This window comes from Astatotilapia calliptera, chromosome 8 (assembly GCF_900246225.1).
Source record: "Astatotilapia calliptera chromosome 8, fAstCal1.2, whole genome shotgun sequence".
Classification (NCBI taxonomy): Eukaryota; Metazoa; Chordata; class Actinopteri; order Cichliformes; family Cichlidae; genus Astatotilapia; species Astatotilapia calliptera.
In genome coordinates, this window is record NC_039309.1 from 24,340,326 (window position 1) to 24,358,650 (window position 18,325).

The following is an 18,325-nucleotide window of genomic DNA, read 5'->3' on the forward strand; positions in this document are numbered from 1 at the left end:
AACCTGCGCTGCGAGGAGGAGGAGAGGAGGACGGCAGCAAAGAACCTGGATACAAGAAAGTGTTTTTCAAAGAAACCTGTGAGTCACTTAAAGCCAAGCTCACTCATAAAATGTGTCACAATAACGTTACAGGCTGTGCCAGGCTTTGGCCCACATCAGTCTGAAACTGTATGTAACCATGAAGAACGTGTTTGCACAGCAGGCAGCACTGTTAGTTCTCTCAGTCTCAGAGCAGCGTTTCTCATGTTGATTGAAGCTGTCAGAGAAAACGGAGCCTCGAGCAGCCCGGATATTAGTTTACAGAGGCTGTTAGAATTATATGTCTAATGTTGCTGACACAATAATTTCATCCTAATGGCACTGACGTATTCATAGGGTTCATCTTTGAGACAAAATGTCATGAATAGTCATGATTTTGCAAATATTCCACCTTGTAGTGCAGTTTGCACAAATTGTTTTAAAAATGCACTCAGCCTGCAAACATCACTGATGAGTCATCAGTGATGTTTGTATAGAGCCCAAAATGTTGCATAACTTTGCTGAGAGATCTTTGACTCTGTGGTCATCTTAGACGAGCAGTTTTATGGACCAAACCCAGCAGGTCACTCAGTGTTGCCTTAGTGCTGATGTGTCAGAGATGTTGGTGTAACTGAAGTAATGTTGTTAAGTCCTTAAAGTCATATTCTTTTATTGTCACGACTGTATTTGAAGCTATTTTTACTTTTGTATGATACCTGATTTATATGGAATGTGGCTGAAGTAAACTAAAGCCTAAAATACTTAGTCAGTCATTTGTTTAATAGTAACTTAACATTATATAATTCACATAAAACTATGAATTGTAATTTTAAATGGTTTAAAAGCAGGTAGAATAGCATATGTAGGCAAGTATATTTCTCCTTTTATCAAGAAGCAAAGACAAAAAGGAAAAAGAGAAACGGGGCAGGTTGGGTGGTCGAATCATCCGTCCCCACCAACGCCAACACCAAATCTACGCCCTTATTTCTAAGCTTTTCAGGGCCGAGTACAATAACCTCAGTTTGATCTGAACTAAGAAGCAGAAAGTTAGCGGCCATCCAGGTCTTTATGTCTTTAAGACATTCCTGCAGTTTAACTCATTGGTGTGTGTTATCTGGCTTCATGGACAGATAGAGCTGGGTGTCATCAGCATAGCAGTGAAATATTCACAGGCTGCTCGGATTGAATGACCTGCATAAAATGAATTAACGAATTAAGATGCACATCTTCTGCACATTGTAGTTTCAACACATCTGTGTCACATTAAGGAAACCGCTGTGACGTCGTTTGTCCTTATCAGTTCTCCCACCCAGAGGTCGGGAAAAGGAGACGGCACCCTGTGAACAGCTCCCGTTCACCCTCAGCCCTCAATCAAAAACACAAAAGCAAATCTTAGATAAATCCATTTTAATGGAAAATGTAAAACCCTTTTGAACTTCAATGTACAAAGCATGTAACACTTGCAAGTTAAAATTTGAAATTGAAGCAAGCCATGTTTTAAAAAAATACCTCAGTGGATGTATATATGTACATATTATAGTTCATTTTTTCTTTATTTTATGTTTTAACTTCAAAATGTCACCATAGTAAATCCTAACAAAAACAAGACAATCAATTCTTTTCTTAAATAAATTACATCTTTTCTGTAAATGTCTCATTTTTACAGCAAATACTTATTTCATAAAATGCTGACGTGTATAAGCCATTTCGTTTGTTTTTTCCTTTACATAATACAACTTTACACAGTCTACAATAGTTTGGCAGGTCATTTTCAGAAAATGTATTTATGGCATGAGGACTGTAGAGCGTCAACAATTCCCAAAGTACAGGCATTAGCTGGTGTGTGTGTGTGTGTGTGTGTGTCCTCCATCACAGTAGAGCCGTATTACAACTGAAAAACAGCAAAAGAAAACAAACTGTACAACTCACATTTACATAATGCATTTTGTTTCAATAACACTGCATTTAATAGAGCTATGAAATAAATACATCTTCACAGAGGAGATAAAACAAGGTTAGATGAAAGAAATCCTGAAAAAAAAGCACAACAAAACTAGAAAAAAGGACAAGAACGACACGAAGGAACGAGAAACGAGGGAGCAGCAGAGGCTACTGACTAAAACAGCTGAGATTTCTGGTTTGCATTTTCCGCCCTCGTGTGTCTTTTTGCCTTTCGAAACATCAGAGATGCCAGTTTTGATCCTAATGCTGCTGGTGATGCTGACGCCATCAGCTGTGTTAGCTGCTGCCATAGGTTAGAGTTCCTGGCCTTTATCGTCCAAAGCAGTGAGCGCGGCTCCACCAGTGCTGCTACGACAGTCTGAGCCTCCGTGGAAACTGCATTTCAGCTGGATGCAGACGCGTTTGGAGGTTTGTAGTGCTGATTCACTCCATCACACTGGCTCTAGTGAGGCTCCCAGCCAGCGTTCGCTTTGTGTTTGGAGCCTGTGGGGCTTTCAGCCCTCTCAGCCCAGCTGCTCTTCAATTTGTCTCCTCTTGGCACTAAAGGTTTGGGGTGATGACAAGGGCGGCAGTGCCTCTCACTGGCCACTGGATGTGTGACATGAATGTGGGTCACACTGTGAGGTCCTCTGGATCACATGACCAGCTTTGAGCCAGCCATTTATTGTGGTCACGTGACACAGCCCTCCATGGCAGAAGGAGGAGGGTGTGGAAAGGGCGAGGTGCTGATGGGAGTCGCAGCCATCTGTGGAAGGCATGAACGAGGCTGAGAGGGCATCATGAGTTGTGTTCCTCGTCGTCTTTCTCAGAGCCGCTCTTTCTAAGGGAACTCGCTGCCTCCTTCACACAATGATACAGGATGTTCTTCACCTGCAGGGAAACAGCAAGGCGACACGGTGTAAGTGCTGGACCTCATCCATTTCTTTTACAAGACTTATGTTCAAATCTCAAACGTCAAGCAGCCTGTCAAATCGCAGACACACACCCAGTACTGCCAAGCAGCAACCTTTGGACCTGAGAAGCTGCCGTTCCTCTGAGGACCCCTTGAGGCTCCACAAACAAGTCCATTCCCATAGGTTGCCATATAACCAACCAGCATTAAAAGCTGTGTTCACAGTCTGCCCCCCCAAAATGTTTTTTTCCCCTGTGTGGATATTTCATAACAAGCGTGCAGCAGCAGTGAAGGTATGGCTGCTCTGACTGACTCGTGTAGAACTGCTAGCTGCTAGGCTTCACCAAGAGTCACTGAACTTGACCTCCCACTGTGGAGCATTTTCATGTCGTTGTCTGACACAATAAGATCCCTCTGATGATGACTGCCCCTCTGACAGACTTCGCTTTGGTTTTCAAACACAAACGCAGCAGAATACAGACGATACGGAGACGGAGTCTAACTCAGCCACAGAGCTTTAACCACAACGAGACTGCTGTGCTCGGTGTTCTGCTGACGCTTTTTGTGTGGCGTGTATTGTATTACCTGTAGTTTGTCTTCATAGTTGACCTCCTCGTTGTTGGGTCGTAGCTCCTGGGTCAGGTGGAAGGAGTTAGCCACGTGCTCAGGAGACACAAAGTCATTGATGACTTGAACACAGCTGTGGAGGTTTTGGACCTGCAACAATCACAGAATATCAAGTAAAAATAAGCCAAACACATCGATAATTGAGTGTGCCTATGCAGATTTAATATTCTTCTTCTTATTTTTCTTCTTCTGCCTAAACCTTTGCAGCGAAACGCGTCGTAGCTTTGAGACAACGCTTCCATATATCGTTTCAAGCGGCTCGATTGGGTACGGTGTGCCGGGGATTTTGGTGGTTTTTGCAAAATTCCCCAAAACGAATAGATTTTTAATTGTTCCCCATTCATTTGAATGGGAACACATCTGAAAAAGGCACAAACGCAGGCCACTTTGAAGGCCTACTGCTCGGCCAGAGTTGATCACAGAAACATCATTCAAACATCACATGGGTCACAAGACTTTGGACTGTTATTGACTAAAACCATGCTTCGATAGCTTTTATGGTTTTTTCACAACATCAGTATAAATTTTAAGAAAAATTAGATTTTTCCTGCCACGGAATGATCATGTGACCTGCTCTAAAGACGGCGTGGAGAATCATTTGAAACAGAAGTCTTTCTTTCCCAAACCTTTTGCTCTACATGTATATTATATACATCAGAGCGTAGCTCCATTGTCCTCTTTCACCCAGTCACGTTTGAGACAGCATGTATGGATCTCTCAGAGATGAAGCGCAGCCTCCTCCCCGTCTCTCCCCCACAGGCAACCATGTGTCTTTACACTGTTACCACCATGATAAACACTATAGATATGATAATGTAACAACGGGATATTTTGTAGACTGGAAACGTCTTTCACTCACGGTGAAAGACGTTTCCTGAGAGTTTTCTGTAGGGAAGCAGTTGTTTCAAAACTTGAATCTTGTTTGGCAGCTGTGTGTCTGAGTGTGCGTTTCTAGTTAGTTAGTTACTATAGTAACCAGTCCTCACAGCTGATGACTGTTTGAAACGCCACGCACGCAGAGCCTGACGTCTTTGAAACCTGACCCAGCAGCAGCTCAGGCACACTCAAAATGACTAGTTTGTGTAAACCATCTGCTGCCACAATATTACGTACAATCACACCATCACCCAAACTGTGTGAAACTGTGTGAAAGCTCCACTGTGCAATAAGAATAATAAGAAATAATGTCAACTACGCTGCATTCAGTTTAAACTATGAAACATCAAACACCATCACTTCCTCTATTTTAATTGTGCGCTTCACAAAGAGGCCGCCGACTATTAGACTGATTTCATTTCTGCTGCATTACATTTGGTAGAGTTGGACGTGTTGTCCTTATCAGTTAGTGATCAGTGTGTGTGTGTGTGGTAAATACCTGATGCATGGCCCCTGCAGGTATAAGGACAGAGTCTCCCAGGAATTGAACGACTGTCCAGCCCTGGACGCCATGCTCATCCAGCAGCCGCTGACGCTGCTTCCTGCTCAGGTACCATGCGTGCTTTCTGATGGAGTCCTGGTCCAGCGACACGTCCAAACCCTGCTCCTTAGAGAGCTGAGGTGGTTGTTGTTGAAGGGGAGGAAAAGGGTTTTCTAGGTCAGCGCTACGCTGAAATTCACTAAATTCACGTTTTGAGTGTGTTTCTGCGAGTGCCGACCTTGTGCAGGAAGTCTCGGACTTTGTCCATGTCTCTGTTGAGGTAGATGTGCCACAGCGCCCCTGGTGTTTCACTCGAGTCTTTTAATCTCTTTCGAACCCCCTCATCTAGATCCTCCTCTTCCAGACGCTTCAACACTCCTTCAGAAAAACAAACTCGTCGTTCATGTATTATCATTTTTTAACAACGACCTTTGTCAAACTGTATCTATGTCATTCAGCTCTCAAAAATCTAAACTAACAGTCGTTTAGTTTATGACATAATACAGTAAACAAACCACAGATTAACTCATGTTTAGTTTTCTCCATTTTGACTCTTTGACAAAGTTTCTCTCAGCCAGCGATTCAGGTAATGCTAACAGCTCCTGTTAGCCCTCACACGTTTCACCAGCCTTACCAGTTTTGGACAGGACTCCATTGCCTTTGGCTATTCCAACATAGACCAGAACAGAGACCACATCGGACACTTCCACGTGGAGTTTTGCAGTCCCAAAGTCCTGGTCCTGAGATGCAGCTACACCTACAGTGACACCATAAGAGCACTTAAAATAATGCATGTGTGGAACTTTATACACATAGTTCTGAGTATTATGGTAAATGGCCTGTATTTGTATAGCGCTTTTACGAGTCCCCCCTAAGGACCCCAAAGCGCTTTACACACCCAGTCATCCACCCATTCACACACTGGTGGAGGCAGCTAGGGTTGTAGCCACAGCTGCCCTGGGGCGCACTGACAGAAGCGAGGCTGCCATATCGCGCCATCGGCCCTTCTGGCCAACACCAGTAGGCGGTAGGTGAAGTGTCTTGCCCAAGGACACAACGACCAGGACTGTCTGAGTCGGGGCTCAAACCAGCAACCTTCCAATTACAAGGCGAACTCCCAACTCTTGAGCCACGATCGCCCACATTATATTATATATGTGGTCATCCTGCTCCTATGCCAAAAAAGTAATGAGCTGGTAAATAAGATGCGATTTAAGACCTTTAAATGTGTAGTTTTTATGTCCTGGGGACTGAAACTCAAAATAACAGCTAGTGTTGGTGGGAGGGCTTTCTTCTCAAAGAAAATGGTTTTCTGGGAAACCTCGACTCCAACTGGGAACGTGGAGGCAACCTTGACACACTCAGCATCATTTTCAAGTTTCTTTGTAGGAACAAAGAAATCAATGTCACGATGAGCCCCAGAAAGTTGATTCTGATGAGCAGAATCTGGCACTGCTAGATATAAACTGACGGCTCCTCTTACCATAGGCACAACAGAGTCTTGGCCCCAGATCTGGCCTGACAAAGAATGAAGGCAGGTGAGAAGCCAGGTTGAGGTTCCCTTCTGGATCAGAGTACTCTGGCAGAGGCAGGTTCTTCATCAAGTCATCATATCTGCAATGAATACTTGTATTTAGACGGCTTCGTCGTCACTACTGAGTCATTTACGTACCTTCAGACCTGTTTTTAAAAGCAGTCTGAGGATCAACACCGGTGCTGTGTACCTTGAAGGCATGAGGGCCATAAACTCTTCTCCAGATGGCCAGTCCATCAGTCGGTAAACCATGGGCTCGCCATCTTTGGACTTTGGTCGCTCTGAACAGTTGCAAAGGATCCAGTCAGACTCGGTCACTGATGGTTTACCATAGTAATGCTCACAAGACTAAATGCAGATGAACTTACTGGTGATGTCTTCAAATCCATCCCAGAACTCCTTGATCCCAGAGTTGGACAGCACCTGGTCTTTGCAGTTCAGGAGGTCTCCCTGATGGTCTGCAAACTCCTGGTTGAAGGAGTCGGCCTTCCACAGACTGGCATTCAGTCGCTTATGGATCCCAGACACCAGCACAGGCTACACAAACACACAAGACACACAATGCATCTCAACACCAGGGTGATGAAGCTTAGTGGAGCACTGCTAAACCGACTTGCTGTACACGGATGTGCACCTGTCCGAGCTTCCAACACTCTCTGAAGAGCTTCCAGTTGTTCTGGTTGCGGTGATCTCTGAGCCACAGTAGCCGTCTGTTGTTCAGCCAGCAGTGAGGGATGTCTGGATGCTGACTGCTCGAGTCCTCCGCTTCTGCTGCAGTAACAGGTGCTGACTTCTTCTTCTCTGCTTTGGCTTCCTCAGCTGGGGCGTTATTGTTGATACTTAGGGTGATGGGCTCTTGCTTCGCTGACAACTTAGTGGTGATGTTCTGGCGGCTGGCGGGGATTTTATTCTCTACAACCGAAGCAATGATGTCATCGAGGATATTGGGCATGCTCCGCCCACCCTTCCCAGTCTACAGAAAAAGGAAAGAGGATCACACATATTACAGGAAATAAAAACCTGTGGCTTCTGTTTCTTTTTCCTTTCTTTACATTATGCTGGGACATGGGAAGTGGTCGGGTAGGACTGGACTGAAAAAGCAGCCCATGTCCAAAGATAAACTTTAAAGAGTTTCAGAAAGACGGGAGAACTATGGCTCGAGGCCGCTTTAGACAATTACACAAAAGTCTGGCTCCTTGGAGCAAAAATCTAAAAGAATAGGTGCAGCTTAAATAAATAAAAAAATAAATGATTGCACACAAACATCCTCTTACATCCAAAAACAGAAGTGGAGGTGATCAGTTATCCTACCGTTTGCTGCTTTGTTACTTGTTCAGACTCCTGTTTGAATTGTGAGCATGTCCTGCATTTGTTTTTTGGGTTACAACTTAATGTATCCTTTAAATTTCTTTAAACTGTGCAAAAGTCTTGAGCCACCCATCATTTGTCTATATTGTGACTAAGCGAGGGGAGACTGTCACTGTAACTTTCTATAAGAGAGTTTGAAGGTTGGTCTTTCTCTGATTCAGTTCCTGAAAGAAGGAGCTTGAAAAGAAAAGAGAACTGACTTCTTTAAGTTTCTTGAAGGCGTCTCATCTCTGATCCAGAAAGCTTCTTCAGTTCTAAGACCAAATGGTGGAGAGTTCCGGGGTATTTAGGTCCTAGTGGGAGCCCTCTCTTCAGAGGGTGGCTGACCCACTGTTGATCATGTGGCTCATCCAATGAACCACGACGTGAAAGTCATGGGTCACTATCAGCAGAGGTCTGGGGTGAAACCGCTGTCAGAGAACCGATTAGAACTAAAGAAGCTTCTCGGCTGAAACTTCCAGTCCAGTCACTTTTTGCTCCAAGCTCCTCAGACTACCATGACCTGGATGACTGAGGATCTATACAGGCCTAATTTTAAAAATGTCATAAAGTTTGGGAAAATGATTTTTATAACAGTGTTCTGTAAATACTTCCTGCAAAGAGGGCTGTGTACGAGTGTTCAGAACCACTGCCAGGCATGGAGAGCATATTTGTCACTGACCTAATGATAGTCTGGGCTCTTATCTGTCCCTGAAAAATATTGGCCTTAAAATTATTGCAGCGATTTATCAGAGATGTGCAGAAAAAAACTTGCTGCATTCAGGATCCAGAAATGAATGATTCACATTTAGTTTCTGCATTTTATGCAAGAACATTAGCAGTGCAGTTAAATAATCACTTTATGCTTTCATTATCAGAAGTCACCAATAATCAGAGTGCACGCATCACTTCCTGTCTCCTATCCTGCTTGTTCAGTTTGCACAATCTGTATTTGATCTGCTACACACAGATGTCTGTATCAGTATTTAGGCTCAATGTTATGATTCTGGTATAATTACAGAATGCCTGTACACTTTACAAGCTACATAAATGCATGTGCCTCCACACAGCTCCCCCTGGTGGCTACACAAGACATCGCCATATCTGCTGTTTAGGCCATTTTAAGTGGCTATACCTGTATGAATCATATTTAAACACTGAACACAGCAGACTCTGTGTACCTGTGAAGCAGCGGAGTAGACCGGTGCAAAGGCAATTCCTGCGTCAGTGGAGCCCAGCTTCAGCTTCCCTGCTGTGCTGGTGAGGAGATCTCTGAGTGTGGAGCCCTGCTCTGTACTGTTACCCAGTGAGGGGGTTTTGCACTGCTGCAGGACTTCCAGGCTGTCCCCTTCTTTGTCCTCCTTCACAGATTTACCCAGCACCACCGACTCTTTGTTTTCTGTTACAAAAAGAGGACGGAGCCAAACTACACATTCAGCGAAACATTTAAACTTAAAGAGTTAATGGTGTGGACGGATTATTAATAATAATTTGTGGCTTCTGTTCCTCTCACCTTTCTTTTCCTCCCTGGATTTCCGCTCTGCCAAGTCTGCCAGGAAGTGCAGAGGCGACTGGGACTCTGGCGGGGTGATGGGAGCATTTGCACCGTCGTTACCTGGACTGGTTCCTCCACCACCTCCTCCGTTAGTTTCTGACTTAACTCCTCCTAGGTCAGAGGTCTGCAGAGAGCCTGGCTCAGCTTTCACCAGGGACAGCTTGTTGCTGTGATTCAGAACATTCTGCAGAACCTGGACAGAAGGAACAGTTGGATGAACTCACTTAACTGCATGAAATCACAAAGCCTTCATGTCAGAGGAAGAATAAACTTTATTTAAACAGTGACCAAGCAAAATGCCTGTCCACAGTATTGATATCCCCTGGGTTACGGGTTAATAGATAGCTATGATCACCACACACAGCTACTGTATTATTAGTTCAACCACAAAGCTGTTAGAAAACTACTGTTAAGCCTGCTTAAAGTCCACCATTCATTAGATAGAAGAGCCCAGATAATAGCACCTGTTTTCGGTTCACTTACTACTAAACCACAGTCTATGATTAACTCTAGTGCAGGAACTGATGGACCGATGATGCCATTTCTGTATGTAAAAGCTATTAACCATGATGTGGCTGGTGTCGGCTGCAGGTCCTGTGTCTCTCACTCAGCAGTGGACCACAGCGACCCACACATGTTGATCTAGTCTGTGCCACAAAGGTAGCATCATAACAATGTCATAAAAGACTGCCCCCACCCTACCTATCACTTAGAAAACGTTGTCAATGACGTTACACGGTCAGTGCTTACAGCTGTGAATGGCCCGATCGATATCTATCATCTATTGTTTTGCTTTACGAGTCATGCCCACTGGTGAAAGCTATTCTTTTCTCTTGATCCCATTTTATCTTTTCTTTTCTTTGCAAATGTGGTTTACTGGTGACAGCACTCATGTTCCAGTGGTCCCACTTAACATATCTGTCTTATGAGCTATCATTCCAGCGCATGTCTGTATCCCGTCTTCCTTCTCTCACCCCAACCAATCACAGCAGATGGCCCCGCCCCTCCCTGAGCCTGGTCCTGCTGGAGGTTTCTTCCTGTTAAAAGGGAGTTTTTCCTTCCCACTGTCGCCAAAGTGCTGCTCATAGGGGGTCATATGATTGTTGGGTTTTTCTCTGTATGTATTATTGTGGGGTCGACCTTACAGTATAAAGCACCTTGAGGCGCCTGCTGTTGTATAAATAAACCATCTGCGATTCATCATTTTGTGTTGCAGTCAAGGCCAGACTGACTTGCTGCACCATCCTGTGGAATTACATGTTCTGCTCTGTATCATGGAAATTAATGAAATGAGTCAGAGGCAGAGAACAAGCGTTTTCAATGTAACACAAATCCAATGTCAGAGGAAGTAGATCTGCAGTGTGTACGCACTGCTGAGCAAACACACAGGCCTTTATCTCTATATCGAAATGTGACTACAAACCTGAAGAAATCCAAAGCCCGGGGTCCTGTGATACTGAACAACATACATGTCATGATCATTTCAGCTAACTCTCAGCGTGTTGGGCCATGCACCCATCTCACTCTACATTACCACCACTAACAATCACAGGCAGCATCGCACTATGCTGCTTTTCAGCAGTGAGCGACCTGCCACAAAAGCACAGCTAACAGGTTTTTCTGACCTGAACTCTGCACATTTTAAATTCAGCACCTCTTCAGAAAGTCTTGACAGTGAGTCAGGATGTGATTGACTGGAAGAGGGTGTGGTACCTGTGAGACGCCGTTGGTGGCAGGCAGTTTGGTGAGAAGGTTCTGTTTGCTGGCACAGGGACAGTGAGAGCTTATGTTGTGTTTTTCTCTCAGGGCGTGCATGGACGTCACCAAGTCTGTCAGCACTGAAACATCAAAATCAAACACACAATATTAAATAATTGTGCTGCAAAGTATCATTCAGTCATAAAACTACACACCAGCTGTTGTTCAGGGAAATAGCAACACAAAGAGCTAGGATGGACTGTACCTGAGCCAGGGATGATCTGGGTGGGCATGAGGTGTTTGTGGTCGTGGGCTTGGCCTTTAACACACTTTAGCCATCCATACAGCTCTTTATCTGATCATAGAGAGAAAAAAGTCCCGCAGTGAACACACTCAGACACAGTGGAGAGAAAGGTTACATACACGCGCATGTTGCTGAAAAAGACTCCGGTTCAACCGCTTCTGACTTTTGGTGAACTGTCCAAATAAGCCACACTGACCTTTGGAGCTCTTTCTCTCCTTGGCCTTGTAGCAGTCTAGGCAGACGACAAAGCCACATTTCTGACAGACCCAGTGGATGTTGAAAAGTGTGGCTTCACATGCGTCACACATCTCCCTCACCCCTCTCACTGCTCGCTTCCACGCCAGCTTGGCTGAAACACACGATAAAGGTTCAGAGGAAAACACGCTAAGACGTGTTCATCTAAACTCTGACACTATTTTTGAGAAAACTTACCATCCTTCTTAATCCAGCTGGATGCAGTATTCTCTGTTGCTACCATCTGACAGAACTTGTCTCCTATGAAGCTCAGGATGTACTTGGCTGTGCTTTGGTCCAGGTGGCTCTGCTCCATCGGCCCCGGGACCCACAGGCTGAGGGCCTCATCGTCAAACTGGTCTGGAGTGGAGAAGCCATCCATCCGGATGACGCCATTCTTGCTGTAGGAAAGCCTAGATGAGAAGAAACATGAAGGCTATCTCAGTAAGGTGGTGCACACGTGTAGGCTGGCTGTCCAAAGAGGAAGCTGATGAAAGAAGCGCATCTACTATAAAAATGTTCAAACAAGGTTGTGCGTGACTGTATTTTGGTTTCGGACGTGTTTTTGGTGACAAAAAAACAAATGTTGCTTATTTTGTCCTTACAGTCTTAATCAAATAGCTGAGAAAAAACCAAAAGTGTGACATGTTTTTAAAGCGCATGTAGTTTTAAACATGACGTTACTCTGAATCCAGCATTAAAGTGCCAGACTGCAGAAACAGACACACGCACTAAAGCAGCTTTTACTCTCAAACAGAAGCACGGAAGAGGCCTGATGTCACAAACAACTGTTAACTTGTTACACACAAAGTTCAATAGTCTGACTCGTGTTAGCCAGGATGGGTGAAACTGTCTAACACCCAGGCAGCCTGCTTCAAACAAAGACTTTATTACCACAGAGGAAACAACAACATCAATATGACCTGGACGGATCATTTCAGGTAAATCTCAGCAGGTGTGGCACTCTACGAAGGAGCCAGTGCACAGATAAAGCAGGAGAGTTCATAGAGTGAGTGCTTTACCGTCTGAAATAGTAGAAACGACAGAAGACGGGGGAGTGAGCGGGCTCCTCCCCTTTCTTGCTGCGGACCACCCTGCACTCCCTACACTTCTGCAGGTTGGGGCCAATTTCTGAACATGAATCATCCTGCAGGAAGGACTCTCCCGTCTGCTTCAGCTTCTTCACTTTCCTCCAGTCCTTGAGCACAGAGCGAGGGATCCCATCTAACATGCATAACATCATAATCATTAACTGTGACTACGCTTCATTTTTAAATATTAACATAGAGTTGCTCGTCAAGAGAAACACAGAAAATACATCAGATAAAAGAGGAGATTTTCTTTATAAGCAGGGCGTAGATGGAGACGCGCTCACGTCTTTGCCACATTTTCTCTCATCTGAAGTTACAGAAATCACTCTGAGTAATGTGACTTCAATAAATAACATTTGATTAAGAAAAGCATCCAAGCAGTTTCCCTTCAGAAAGAATGAATATTATATCCTCTGATAGAACATATGAGACCAGCAGTCACATGGGTGCTTCATGCCACACATGCTGTTTAGCATCTACACAAACAACCTTTTATGTGATAATGAAGCTAAAGCTGGGAGGTCATAACTGTCACTCCTGTGTATCAGAATATCTTCACTGTCACTGTAACAACAGAATTAAGAGCAGTCCCTGCAGTGCCACGAAAGTTTAAATATACTTACAAAAGAATAATAACAGAAAAGAGGCAGAAGCTCATAATGAAGGAAACCTTACTGCACCTGCCAGGCTGAGCTGCAGGCTGTGTCAGACACCTATACTCATTTATAAATGTAATTGTTACATCAAACAACACCTTCACCTGGACTCTGTATAACATGCACGATGATGCTTCTGGAAAGTGAAGCCATGCAGAAATACTAAAGCTGTGCTCAGAAAGAATATTCAGACTCTTTAGAGTGTGCGTGAGTATGAGCACGGCGAAACTACTCCCTGAGTTTATGATCGCAGCTGCTCATTTTGCAAATATAGCCCGTGTTATGTTCAGGAGGAGGATGATTCATTGATCTGTTACACAGTTTTGTTCCTTCGAGCTTCCCGAGAACACGTGAGAGACTCTGGCTAACACTGATTCATTGTGTAAATGTTACCCCCACAGCTCCCAGTTGCACTGCTGTGACAAAAACACTGTTGCATGCTCCCTAACAGCAGTGACACAAACCTACAGCGAGACACGAGCGAGGACTTACTGCTGCTGGCCAGTTTGAGTTTAGTCTTCTCTCGGGCTGATCTGAAGATGCCGTTGGGCTTCACGTCGTCTTCCTCTCTGTCGTTGTCTCCTTTCTTCTTGGCCATGTCGTTCTGCTTCTTCTTGTAGGTCGGTTTAGGCTGACGCTTGGCTCGGCCCTCCATCTTGCTCTCGCTGGTGTCAGAATCATCTCCCCCGCTCTCCGAACCAGACTCGTATGTGCGTTTGTTCACCCTCCTTGACCCCACTTTTCTCTCCTCCCCGCCTCCTGGAGCTCCGGCCAACTTGTCCTCAGGCTGTCTGTCTCTGTCACCTTTGCTTCCAATGTCTTTGCTCATCTCGACCTCGTTGGAGGTGGAGGCGCTGAGATTGACGGTACAGGGCTTGATCATTTCTGACATTGCTGCTGTGTTGCTTGTGGTAGTGGTGCTCGGACTTTTCTCCACTTTCATACTGGAGCTTGTAGTGGTAGCGGTGTTCCTGTCCTCCTCGGAGTGCCGGGTTAACCAGGCTTTCTTCAGCTTGTGGTAGTTGTTGGGCTGCGCAGAGCTCGGTAAGGCTGATCCCAGGGACTGGCCATTAAGCAGGGGACTTGACTTGCCTGGTGTGGTACTCCTGCTCGCTGAGCTATTGCTGCTGCTGTCAAACGAGACCGAGGAGGCCTGACTAGTAGCAGGTGGAGGCGGGGAGCTGGAAATGGGGGTTTTCTCAGTGGAATCCACAGTTAAGGAAGAATTTTCAGCTGTGACTGACGAGGGAGGAGTAGAAAGGTTGCTTCTGGACTGTGCCGCAGCTAAAGCAGCTTTGTGCTTCTTGAGGTGGATAAACGAAGAGGCGTAAGGCTGACTCGAGCCAGAGATTGAGCTAGGTGTTGGGGTAAGGCTTGGGCTGGGGCGGGGTGCTCCTGCTACACTCGCAGGATTCAGAGAGACGCCTGGAGATGCGTGTGAGCCAAAGCCCTCCTGGAGCTCCTTTTCCGTCTCTGGTCTTATATGGCAGAGCACCCGACCCCCAGTGCCAGGTTTGAGCGCTGCAAAGTCACATCGAGCCGAGTAAACTGGCTCAGGAGTAGCACTCCTGGTTTTACTCTGAGAGCCAAAAGCTGAGGAGACTAAAATGGCAGTCCTGCACACAGAGTTTGTAGCACCGGCTCCCACAGGTCCTGACACACCTGGCACAGGAGTCTTTTTATAACCCTCCAGGTTCAAGTTAGGCTGGATGACCCTACCTGCTGCAGGTTCTCGTGGACATTCGTCCTGAAACTTCGATGTGTAGAACCTCCCCTGGGGGAGCTCTTTGTGGATAAGAGCACCAGATTTCTTAGCACCAACGGGACTGTCGTACTTTATAGACGATCGCACAATGACCGATGCCATTGCCGACTGGGGCTTATTTTTAGAGAACCCCTTATCCCCAGAGCACACCCCTCCTCGTTCCTCGATCAAGTCTCTGCCTTTGCACCCATCTGCGGATGGAGCCGCCATCTCTCCGGGGGTGGCAGAGGCCACAAAGGTGATGGCAGCAGCAGTCCCGTGACCTTTGATGTCCCTGAGCTCTGGCAGCAACGTGGGGGGCTTCTGCTGCTCTGCTGATGTTTTGCTACCAGTTACTGGCTGAATGGGAGTGAGGGTTGGAGGAGAGAGGCGTCCACCGTGCGCGGCTCTTTCCCTCTCTGCAGCCTCTTTGCGTTCCAGCGCGTGCTGTGTGGGTGGATGGAAGACAGGTGCTCGGTGGAGAGATGGCATTGCCCTGAGCTGTTGCTGCTGCTGCAGGTGATGATGGTGATGGTGTTGGTTAGAGGCTGAAGATGAAGAGGACAACGTGGAGGAAGGAGGAGAAATAGCAGGGCTGCGACGGTCTATCCTGTCTACGCCTGCGTGGAGCTGATGCTGCGGCTGAACGAGGGTCACCTGCTGACTGAGCTGCTCCGTGATTTTCCCCGCTAAACCTTCTCCTCCCTCCGGCTGGTGCTTGATGAGAGGAGGGGGCTTGGAGAGGGAGTTTTTGGAGCTGGTGTGGTAGCTGCTCATCGACAGAGCTCCTGGGCTCTGCACGGCGGCCCCAACACCGGCCACGACCCCCGGGGCCCCCATCGACACTTTGTCATAGTAAGGACCGACATCTTTGGAGGGGTAGAGTCTGGGAGGCTCATTCACCACACTGTTAGACAGCGTGGTGTAATAGTTGCTCTTTTCTGACTGCATGGTATGAGTGAGGGCGTGGCTAGTCTTGGGGCTTGGCGAGGGAAGACCCGGCATCCGAACACAAAAGCTCGAATCTCTGCTTCTCTCTCTGTCCCTGTCCATCGCAGGGTCGACGGAGCGCTGTATTTTAGCCGTGAAGGGAGCGACCTCAATGCTCTCCTTCAGGATTTGACGGTTTTCCTCTTTGTATTTGCAGGCGCGGTCTGCTGCCTGGAGCGCCTCCTGAGAAGAAAACAGAAACGCTGCAAGAAACGCTTCTCACACTTTCTCCTACATTTGTCACTAAAACAGAGACCACGGCCATCACAGTCAGTTTAAATGAGGGCTACACTGAGAAACGGGAAGCAAGGGCCAGACGATCCATAGACTTTAATCAAGTGGAAAATAAATGTCTGCAAAGGCATTTGACATGCAAGCTTAGCTGAAAGTGTCTGTGCAGCATCAGCTTTGCTTCTTAACAAAGTGATAACAACAGGGTAGCGCGCTGATATGGCCCATGTGCTTTAATATTTACACATGACAGACAAATATACGACTCTGATGCCTGAATGTGTCCGCTACTCTCAACCCGCCTTTCTTCCATCTGCTTTAAAAGTGAGTGTTTATCAGGAGAGTGTGCGAGCAGCCACGTACCTGTGGACTCGTCAGACGGGCCTTGCTGTGGGGATCCAGGTAAAGGCGGTGCAGATGGACGTCTTTTCCTGTTGGAGTGCGACTTCTGTCTGTCTGCTCCTGCTTCAGCTGTGCCAGTGTCATTGTCCTCATGGGATCCACGTAGCCTTTCTTATCCACATCTCTGCACACGGACAGGACAGATATTCAACTTCATGAAACAAGCTTTTACCATCTTTTTCAACAACTGCTCCTACTGGAAAGATCTAACTGTGTGTGTGCAGGTCAGTGTTCATGACTCAGAAACAACTGATGGATGGTTTAACCTCAGCCATGTTTTGTGTTGGGTAGTCAGTGATGTTGGTTGTGTAAGGTGGCTACAAGCTGCTGAATGAATGGCATTCTGGGTAGACTGCTTCTGTCATGGTCCGCGGCTGGTGTCCAAGGAGCTGATGGGATGCCCACGCGTGTGGCTGTCGACTCCACACCTGCATCCCATCCCAGGCGATCAGGTGGACCATTTAACCCAGCTCTGCCAGCTGCTCCACGCCAGTCCGTTAGTCGCCTCTCAGCGGTAACATGCTTCCACGTGAAGGTGGTTGCGAAATTCTCTTTTGCTGGAACAAACGCTAACCCTTTCCTTGTGCGCTTAGGTAACAGCTCGGCGTGTTTGGAGCCCTCTCCTGCCCGCCTGAAGTTTTTGGATCACTACTGGCACTCGTCTCCTCTATTCACCTGGAGTTTCCCCGCGGACCCTCAGCCCTCCCTCCGGTTCCCACGGCCCCGTCTGGACCGTAAGATTAATTCTCTACCCACGTATGCTGTTATTTCTCCGTTCCCCAGTAAGCCTCTTCCTCTTTCTGTTGCAGCCTCCCACAGTCCCGATTACGGCGTTCCTGAGTTATTTCCCGGTCCCTTGGTTCTCTAGTTACCTGGCGTGTTTTCCTTTGACCCTTCCGGGACACCCTTAGTTAAAATAAAGTTTTTTGCGTGCACCCTGGCGTGTGTCTCTGCTTCTGGGTCCAGCTTGTGTGCTGAACTACGGTTCATGACAGCTTCAGTACAGCATTAGTGCCACTTCATCTGAGGTATTCCCTGCAGCTCAGAGCCACCTCAGGTCTGCTCTGTGAGAGCTCTCTGAACACGGAGCTTTTGAAGTAAAGAGGAGTTCAAATGTCCAAAGCAAATATTCAGCGGCTCCTATATTTTGTGCTTCTTTTTACCCACAGTAGTTAACTTGTTAATGCATATTGAAGCCACCAAAGAATTTCCTGCTTCCCCTCAGTGCACGTTTTCATTTCATGTGTGAGGTTCAGTAAGAAGTGAAACACAAACATTTGTGTTGTACGGAGAATGAAGAAACTTAAAGACTCCTTAGAGTACCGTGACCTGCGAGACCGTCTGGTTTGACAGGAAGTAGTTCTTTTCCTCAGCGTGGATTTTCTCCACTCTTCAATAACAACAAGTCACAATGGCAACGTGGCCAAACTACGATCTTTATGTTAATTAAGTGTTTTTAAGTCAACACTTAATCCAACCCTCCATAATCTGTCCTCTGATCTGTAGAAGTTGAGCCTGATTTACCTCGCCATCACCTCCTCTAACGTTTTGAGCTTTTCCCTCCATAGGACACAAACACAGGTGGGAAACACAAATCAGCTACTGTGGGACTGTCGGTCTGTG

General features: G+C 46.4%; 1 protein-coding gene across 3 annotated transcripts in view; it reads right to left on the reverse strand.

The window, feature by feature from the left end:
* Positions 1-1,535: 1,535 nt before the first annotated feature.
* jmjd1cb (jumonji domain containing 1Cb) overlaps positions 1,536-18,325 on the reverse strand; it is a 117,607-nt gene continuing 100,817 nt past the window's right edge. For all 3 annotated transcript variants that reach the window (XM_026177543.1, XM_026177542.1, XM_026177544.1), the window contains 18 exons: positions 16,664-16,826; positions 13,828-16,252; positions 12,611-12,812; positions 11,787-12,001; positions 11,551-11,703; positions 11,316-11,405; positions 11,066-11,190; positions 9,311-9,545; positions 8,979-9,196; positions 7,085-7,423; positions 6,819-6,987; positions 6,641-6,731; positions 6,400-6,530; positions 5,551-5,673; positions 5,155-5,294; positions 4,875-5,051; positions 3,458-3,589; positions 1,536-2,850 (listed from right to left, as the gene is read on the reverse strand). In XM_026177543.1, coding sequence (XP_026033328.1) covers positions 2,758-2,850; positions 3,458-3,589; positions 4,875-5,051; positions 5,155-5,294; positions 5,551-5,673; positions 6,400-6,530; positions 6,641-6,731; positions 6,819-6,987; positions 7,085-7,423; positions 8,979-9,196; positions 9,311-9,545; positions 11,066-11,190; positions 11,316-11,405; positions 11,551-11,703; positions 11,787-12,001; positions 12,611-12,812; positions 13,828-16,252; positions 16,664-16,826 — 5,221 coding nt within the window. In that variant the 3' untranslated portion in view covers positions 1,536-2,757. The remainder of the gene's footprint in view (positions 2,851-3,457; positions 3,590-4,874; positions 5,052-5,154; positions 5,295-5,550; positions 5,674-6,399; positions 6,531-6,640; positions 6,732-6,818; positions 6,988-7,084; positions 7,424-8,978; positions 9,197-9,310; positions 9,546-11,065; positions 11,191-11,315; positions 11,406-11,550; positions 11,704-11,786; positions 12,002-12,610; positions 12,813-13,827; positions 16,253-16,663; positions 16,827-18,325) is intronic.